This window comes from Manduca sexta, unplaced genomic scaffold (genome assembly GCF_014839805.1).
Source record: "Manduca sexta isolate Smith_Timp_Sample1 unplaced genomic scaffold, JHU_Msex_v1.0 HiC_scaffold_1714, whole genome shotgun sequence".
Taxonomy (NCBI): domain Eukaryota; kingdom Metazoa; phylum Arthropoda; class Insecta; order Lepidoptera; family Sphingidae; genus Manduca; species Manduca sexta.
In genome coordinates this window covers 22,643-32,006 of record NW_023592606.1, presented here as the reverse complement: position 1 = coordinate 32,006, position 9,364 = coordinate 22,643, and the positions used below count along the sequence as shown (strand labels likewise).

At 41.7% G+C, this 9,364-nt stretch overlaps 1 protein-coding gene across 1 annotated transcript; it reads left to right on the top strand.

The window, feature by feature from the left end:
• Positions 1-1,445: 1,445 nt before the first annotated feature.
• On the top strand, positions 1,446-9,364 carry LOC115454184 (odorant receptor 4). The gene is made up of 10 exons (XM_037445513.1): positions 1,446-1,523; positions 3,469-3,705; positions 4,887-5,016; positions 5,580-5,784; positions 5,945-6,067; positions 6,138-6,260; positions 7,386-7,485; positions 7,596-7,700; positions 7,935-8,090; positions 9,268-9,364. Exons 1-10 carry the CDS (start codon positions 1,446-1,448, stop codon positions 9,316-9,318), a joined length of 1,308 nt encoding a protein of 435 aa, XP_037301410.1. The 3' UTR covers positions 9,319-9,364.

Sequence of the window (9,364 nt, the reverse complement as noted above, 5' to 3'; positions counted from 1 at the left end):
AATATTTTGCCGCTTACTTATGAATGGCACCGATCGTAGTGTTTGTAGTGGCGTTACCACGAGTTCTCATTTATTATTCGGAAACGAGTATTCATTTTAATGATAAAAAAATGTTTTAATTTTATTAAAATGATATTTTTTTCACTTCTATTATTGATATAGAATTCAAAATTTTCAGTTCCAAAACGACTATAAAGTCACGGTGTATATTTATTGTCTATTCCTTAATTTTTTAATACTTCCCAGATTCTTTCGTGATAGAGCGAGTCGAACGCCTGTAATAGTTAACAAAATAACGTTCAGTTACATTTTATTATTAAAATGAAAAACAAGAAAAACAAAAAAAAAAAAAACGAAGATATCCTTTTCTGTTTGTAGTAACGTTTCTTGGAGCCTAAATTTAAGAATCTGCCTCGGAATGCAACGAAGTGAGCTCGCGGCACCACCAGTGCTCAGCAGGATGCATGGGTGTGATGTGCATTGCGCACGTCGCTCTGCCATTGCAGTTTGCTCACGAGATATAGATGAACGCGGTCTTTCACCAGATTAAACATCAGGCAGGCCATGTATAAATCCCGTCGATATTTCATTTTTAAAATATTTATTTATTTTGTATTTATTTATTACTACCGCCCAGCCTTCGTGGGGGGCGACTGAGCGGTTATGCTGGGGTAACCGTGCCTTACGGCCCGGCGTTGAACCGCCCGGATTTGATAGTGACCTTCGGGCGACCGCCGGGCCGAGTCCCTAACCCTATATACAACTTAAGCCTATGCACGGCCTACCAGCTAAAACTCCGCGGTGGCCCTCTTCGGTGCATTTGGGACGGCTGCGGGCTTCCTCTGACGTTGACGTGTCTAAGTCTGCGACCGCAGCCGCCCCTGCGCGGTGCCGCCTTGCGGTCTCCCGTGGAAGCCTCCCCGTCTCAGAAGCCCCCGCGCACCGAAGGACGCCCTCGGCGTCTACGGCAGTATGAGGTCAACAACACACGGCCGTCCATCCCGGGGGTCAACTGAAAGATGTGCAAAAAATGCACAAAAATGTACTAGGGCGGACAGCCCCTGCCGCCCGCCGGCGACCCCTTTGTGGCCCCAATTACTCGCCTTTTCCGACAGGCAGGGGATACCGTGGTGGAATTCTCCAAACGCCCCCATTCCACAGGGCGGATGGTGTACTGAACTGACCAAACCGCAATAACCTTTGGTTGGCTGTCAAATCGTTCTCCGATTGGGTGCGCGGCAGTTACGTAAATTTGGCAAAATGCTAATCTAAAAATACCACGCGCCTACGTAATTAGGTCACGGTCAACACTGGCGAGAGGGAGAGCAGAGAGGTGGCAGCTGCAGACTGTGCAGGTTGAGGAGAGGCAGGAGATCTCATGGGTGTTGTAGGTAGATAGGAAGATCTCGATAGACGCGGCCGGCTGCGCCGGCTGAAGTGCCTGAATGGCGGGCGGCGTGGCGGCGCGGCGTGGCGGCGCGGCGTGGCGGCGCGGCGTGGCGGCGGGACGGTGCGGACCAAGCGTTTGATATTTTCGAACCTTTCTTATCGTATGTTTTGAATGTGTGCGTGCATAGGTCAAAATTAGGTATTGCTATGAATATTTATGAATGATTTGTTGGCGTATTTTGTTTTTATTAACTACGTTTTTACTCAAAAGTCACTAAATGGTTTATTTATCAAGAACAGTTTTGGTACTTACTGTGTAACATAAAATATACTAAAATAAGACCTAACTACATTGAATAAATTATACAAATATAAAAGAAGTGTAAAGAAAAAAAAGTGTTACACGACTCGTCTTATTTATATTAAATGTCTTAGCCTTCCACCCTGAAGGTTTTTGATAACCTACAAATAAATAAACATGTGATTTGAACCTTGTCTAATTTTTCTATATATTAATACGTGAAGCAAAAACTTTGGACCCCTTTTTACGAAAATTGCGCGGACGGAGGAGTATGAAATTTGGCACACTTATAGTTTATGTGTAGGAGAAGTGCAGAACGCTAATATTTTTCAATAATAATTTTATAAAGAACATTCAATCAATAAATAAAACATTACACACACTACCATGCATTTAACACACACAAACACAAAGTATTTGTTACACGCATACATATTCTGTGGTCAAATAGTTTCTTTTGTTTATCATTTTGTCCACAGACATAGAGTATTGTTTTATATGTTTATTGTGGTCTTACTGAATGTTAAACAGAAAAGTTTTATTTGCCCCATTTAATATAAAAAATACTACGTGAAGCTAGCAGTAAGATACATTTAAATGTGCACGAAATATCATTCCAAAAGTGTTTTTATGTTATGATTGTGGATTAATCATTTAGAGTGCAGGCTTTCTAATGCGAAATATTTTGAATCTGAAGTGACTTTAGGTGACAAAACTGCATTCACCTCATGTTGCCATTATTATTGTCATTATTACAGTATTTATTACCTATTTATTAGCTTCACAAAAATTTTACTTACTTGATTAATAATTTTTATTCACATCCAGGATTACACTAGACTAGAGTAATTATAATAATATAAGCGCAGCTCCGTCCATAACAACGAGCTTTCAATAATGACACCATACTCAAGTCAGTTTGAATGAATTTCAGTTTAATTCAGTTGAACACAGTGAATGTTCAGAACGTCAAATCTAGTACGTAGTACATATGTACTATATATATATATCAATGTGCAAAAGTAATTAACTACACAATAACATGTCGTGGCTTCCATAAATTATAAGTACAATTAGAGCGTCATCGCTGACGAGTAGCAGGGGACAGGTGACGAGGTGATTACGACGCGACGGTGGGTTGTAATACCGCACTCCGCATGACTCACTCTAGTCGAGGCATCTGTTTGTCCACAATTATTTTATCACTATAAATGATCTAGCATTGTTTTGTAGTTTTATTTAAATAATATTTTTTTTTAAATAAAGCTATTTTACGGATTCCGCCCCGTGATCACGAAGGCTGCAATCTTCTAAACGTCGGAAACACGTTTAAATTATAATATAAAAAACCGCGATAAAATCCGTAAAATGGTTTTATTTGAATGTCTAACATTCGCGTAAATATAAGAAATCATTATAATAATCTGTTAATTAAGCCTTTTACTAATAAGATTTAATCATTATAAAATTATATATGCTCCTTGTAGTTTGTATGGCAGTTACGCTCTAACAAGCGTAGTCCGGGATCTTGCTCCGTGTCAGGCTTCGCGGGCAGCACTCGCCTGTATCTGGGGCTGTTATTATTGCCCTAATGAAAGCTTCGCCTCGCATCACAAATGTCAACATACCGTAAATATTAGATGAAGCGCGCTAGGTCGGAGTCGCTTTTAAATACCATGAGCCGACTTTCACGCTGTTATTACTCATTCACGATTCCATGAGAATGTAAGTAACCCTTCAGCTGTTTTGATTGTAGACCGCAGCGTGTATTAGCGTAGTGTAGCACAGTATGTGCTCTGACCCTACTACCTACACTACGCAGGACTTCGGCGGGCAGCAGCGTGGCGCCGCATCTGCGTTGCCTACGCATGGTTGGGTTCTGCAGGTTGAGCGCGGGCACGGCGGGTGCGACAGGACGCGGCCGGTGGCGCCGGCGAGCTCACGGCGCGTACCACGCTTTCGCGCTGTCCGCCACGTCCACCCACGTGCTGCAGCAACTCATATATGCTTATCAGGCACGTCACTTATTTGTGCTACAATTTTTTTTTTAAAACCAGCCTATGATACGTTAGAAATAAATTAATACACTTATAAGCTAACGAGGACACCTGCTACTTCACCTAACAATTATAATTGACGAACTCTCATTTTAAAAGCCAGACATGTTTCTTCTGATAGAAATCTCCCTTTTTTTGCAGATCAGGTACCCTGTGGCTGATTATAATACTCGTTCTGTCTAATGTCTAAACACTCGCAGGAAACACCAGTGGCGGAGGGTCCATATAACTCGATTCCTGTCGACTTCCCTATATTTAGAAATGATGTAGAATCTAATTATAATCGTTAGAACGATTTTTAGACTGAATTCATGCACATCAGTGCCATCATGCTGTGTCAGGTTCCCCTTCGGAAAAATTGTACCTTTCGCGACTGGGAACCACAGACAATATATTATGTACATACATAATATTATATTGATTGAGACTGTATTCCTTAGTATGCACTACGCGGGGAATTATAGCAATAAGACGTTAGACTAATCTATGCGTGTTTCTAAATGTGTTGTTAACTAGACCAAATAGTGAAGAGCGCATGCGCTCATTATTCGGTCGGCGCAGAGCGGCGTCGGCGCCCGGTCAAAGGCGTAGTTATTACCTAGTTATAGATAAATAGCGTGCGCATATTAATCACCTGATTTTGAGTTCACCTGCCGCATTGTCTTACTAATAAACAATATGGCAAAACCGCACATACATTTACACACGTAAATGACCGTTAGACTCAGCATTTATCACAACACGCATTAATTTGTAAAATACAGTCAGTTCATCATTAAACCGCGCATAGCAGATTTATCATTAACATAATAATAAGTAAACTCAATATATTACACAATGACGTTTAGTTACTATATCAGTTATTTGAAACAGTCTACATTGTTGCATTTACTCTTAAAAGGTATACGACTAAAAACCCTACAGATTTGGTAAGAGTACGACACTTTTCTGTCTGAATCAATGCCTTCAATTATATGTTAGAAAAATTAAATCGGCTTCCTGTATATACAAATAGTAGATACATAAACTACTATAGTCTATACTGAAAACCCACATGCGCCATGTGTGCTCGCGCTAGCAGTCGGTGCTATCGACGCAGCGCTATAGTTATAGTTGGCACGTGTGTGTAATATGTGCAGGAGCGCGGCGACATGGAGAAGTTGTCGCGCGTGATGTTCATCATGTTGTGTTTCGTGACGTGCGTCGTCAAGCAAATCGTGTTCCACGTGGACGCGACGCGGATCGACATGCTTGTCGCGGGCCTGGCCGGTGAGTTGAGTGTAGTACGATGCGACAAGTTCATTCTTAATGCAATTTTTACTCACAAAATAGTAAGGGGTTCCGATAGATCCTGAAAGTTAGAATATACATTGTAGACCTTCGTTTTATGCGATGAAATCGGGCTGTTGGTTTTCGTGGAAGCACCTATCTTGATCGTGCCATGGGTTTCACTCTGACTTTATCATACTATCATTAGAAGCGTTATTAGAACTGAGTCCGAACTTACCCCGCGAAGATCCGATCTTTTCTAAGGGTTTTAAATTTCTATAAAGATATTATCATCTATTTTTAAGCTTACACAGAGAGAATGATAAAATCATCACATAAAGTAGCATTAATAATAACCAGTTTTGTGTATAAAATGCCGGTATTGTTTATATATTTTATGAGAAAAATAACATTTTCGAGACTCCTCGCAACACACCGAAAAACCGTCCGAAATTAGCCGAACGCACTCTAAATAAAAATAATATACAATGGTAATGGTTATGGTATGTGCAGTGTGGCTCTGTTTCATTATAACTTGTATGAACATGTACGCGGTTGTGCAGAGCCGCTGTTCAACCCGGCGGCGGAGTGGGCGCGGGCGCTGCTGCGCGAGACGGCGCGCGCCGCGCGGCGCCAGGCGCTGGCGTACGCGGGGTGCGCGGTGGCCACGTGCGTGCTGTGGATCGTGTTCCCCGTGCTGGATCGCGCGCGCGGCCGTCACGTGCACTTCTCCTTCTGGGCGCCCATCGACTGCACGCACACCGCCAAGTATTTATTATACAAGTTTTATTCATAATTATGTATTAGTTATAATTGAATGTAACTTAATACATTCAAGGGACGACTTCTTTTAGTGCACTGGGTCTTTGTAAAAAAAAATATGATATTAGATGCGGTTTCATATTAATTTGTGATGAATAAACTTCAGGTTCCTCACGCTGCTTCTGTACTCGTTTTATGCGACAAGCCTGGTGGGTGTCGGCAACACCACCATGGACTCGTTTGTCGCTACCGTGCTGCATCAGTGCAAGACGCAGCTCACCATACTCAGGTGGGAGCGATTGCGGACGAGTGTGCGGTGAGTTCGTTCCACACATAGTGAATCATTTTTGTCTTCACAGGATCAACCTGGAGACGCTGGTGGAGCGTGCGCGGGCGGCGTGCGGCGACGCGCGAGACCAATACGACCGTGTCGTATACAAACTGCTAGTCGAAAGCCTCGTCCATTACCAGAAAATTACACAGTATATCTTTATTCACTATTATACAAGTTTTTCTTATTAACTAATAGTGGTAATCTCCTTTTAAGAATAAAAATGCCTGTGCTAGGAGATTACGCCCTTTCATATCTATTAAGTATGTAGATAATTACTAAAAGTTATTAAAAATTAAGTAATAGTAGTTGAGTTATGTTTTTGTATGTGTAGGCATGCGTGCGTGGGTGTGTTAGTGTGTTTTTCATTACTTTCTGAACATGATTTGTCAGAGGGACTCAGTTTCGTTATAATTTATTATTTGTAACTAATAGTCTTGTGAAATTTCAGAAATCAGAATAGTATGCAATATACATATTATATACAATTTTCAGACTGACATTAAATCATTGATATGATATATACTTTCTGGAGGATGATAAGGCTTTCTAAAGTATATGATTTTAAGAAGAGCCATACGAGTATACAACATATTCACACGTCCTATATATTTTATTTAAAAGACATTTGGACTATGTTTATTCTGTGGTACTACATGTCTCCGAGTGGTAAACATTCAAATAATTTTTCTTATTCTCAGTGAAATCATCTCAATTTGAGAATGCCAAGATAGCCTTTGGTCTATCATATTACCTAGTTATTTATTTTGATCAACTCTACTTGAAACGGGACAAGTAGATTGATTATAATTTATCTCACTACCGCAACAGTGTATTATAATGTTAAAGTCTTGGTCAGGTTGTGTGCGATCCAGCCCCGGATCTAGGGGGGGCAACCAGGGCCCGTGCCCCGGGCGGCGAATTTAGAGGGCGGCAAATTCAAACTTGGCAGACGAATACACAACTCATCATTAACGCAACTTTGACTACTGCGACATTTAGTATATAACACACATAAATTATTTCCCGCGGGGCGTGAAATGATGATGATGATGATGATGATAATGACAAAAGTAAAAATATAGGTGATTGGGGGCGGCATTATCCAGATTTTGCCCCGCCTTCAAAAAATTCAAGATCCGGGGCTGGTGCGATCATTTATACTAAAGCAAATGTAAAATATACTTACTCTTAAGACATAGTAAGTTAGTTCTTAGTGCTCTAGTGTCCTATTCAGCGTCCTTGACCAGTGTCACGTGTGGTGTGTGTGTGGCAGGACGTGCGCGCTGCTACAGGACATATTCGGTGCAGCGCTGCTCGTGCAGTTCGGCGTCGGCGGCTGGATCCTGTGCATGGCCGCTTACCAGATTGTCAGTGTAAGTATGATCGTCCTAATTAATTCTCAATATGAAAGTTTGTCATTTAAGTCCCCACTGTAACAGTTCAGAGTAGCATAATATGTCGTGTTACGCATATGGCTCGACAGCTGGACGTGATGAGCATCGAGTTCGCGTCAACGACTCTGTTCATCGTGTGCATCCTCACCGAGCTGTTCCTGTACTGCTACTACGGCAACGAGGTAGCGGTAGAGGTGGGTGGTACGCTGCGGCGGCGATGTCCGACTGTGTGTATGTGTGAGTCAGTGGCGAATGGTGATTTTTCTCTAACGCGAACCCGAGACAAGCTATAAGTACTGCTAATATGCAGAAATGCGGTCTGAAAATCGTTCAAAGACAATTAGATTTTATATAAATTACCAAAAGGGAGGCGACAGGACTCGGGGTATATGGGCCTTTGGCCACTAGTGTGTGCGCGTGTGTTGCAGAGCGACCTAGTGCTGCAGTCGATGTACGCGCTAGAGTGGCTGGCGGTGCCGCGGCGGGTGCGGCGCGCGCTGCTGATCGCGATGGAGCGCGCGCAGCGACCGATGCGGCCCGCCGCCGGCGCCGTGCTGCCGCTCACGCTCGACACATACGTCAAGGTGAAGTACCTGAGTAACTAGTTCAATTTAATAAAATCCTTCTTGCAAGTGCCCCACCCTCAGATAATAATTCAGCGTATAGAAGACAGTCTACCGATTTTTTTAAAGTAAAGTGGTATTATGATGGCTATATTAAAATAAAGATGTCTGTGTGTACGGGATATGTGTGCATATTGCATAACAATTTCGTAATTCTTGAGCAATGTATGCGATCCATTGCGTAGTTATCGAAATCTACCTACAGGGGCCAAAAGTATGTACTTGCGAATCGCACGCGTCGCTCAATGACATCACCTAGACTTGAACCGTTTGGATCGGTCATTTTCATTAAATTTATTTGCCTCGTGAATTACTTACCTACCTACTAAGGAATAATTTGCTGGATTCATGTTTGGGCGTTTACTAAATAAGATTTCATGTTTCGTCACAAATGAAAAGTTTTTATTGCTTAGTGCACCCAAGATAAAGATATGTAATTGGGTAACATTTACGAGTTTTGAAAATCTGTAATATTCCTTCACAGTTAGAAATTAGCTAACAAAATCTACATTTGTTATACTCCTACAACTGATAAGCACAGTAAATAGGTTTTTAATATTTATTAAAAAATAAATATATTTTAGTAAGTACTAATAAAAATCGTTACCCATTTCATTCTTCTTTCACAAAAAACACAACTCCGCGTTCATAATTAATTAAATGCCGAGTAGAATACTTATTTAAGCCCAATCCACATTTTCTGTAATCCGAAATTCGCAATGCTCATCGCTCGTAGTCAAAAGAAGCCGCGCGCGGCGAGGTGCCTTTGAGCCGGCCGACGGGGCAGCGAGGCCATTGCGTGCGGCGCGCGTGGCGCTGTGTACCTATTTAATAAAACAGCTGATTAGGGACGCTTGAGCACCCTTCATCTGTTCTACATACATTTCTGTTATTATGAAAGTAACTTGCTTGTTATTTTAATGAAAATGGGGTTGTGTTAAAGAATAGTACCAATTTTATTACGTTATCATCGAAAAAAAACAAAAATTAATGAAAACCCCGACGATAAATTCATTCGCCCCAGCGTTTCAGAATCATATTCTGAACACCTGGTATCAGTTTTCGGTAGGCTGTCTTTTACACCCTTTATACTAAGTAATTAGTATTTAAGTACTATATGATATTGTTGTGTCGACAGATCCTGAAGTCGTCGTACAGTTTCTACGCAGTGCTGCGGCAGACAAAGTGAACGGGCCGGCTCCTTCGGCACCATGACTTAAATAAATATCTCTAGC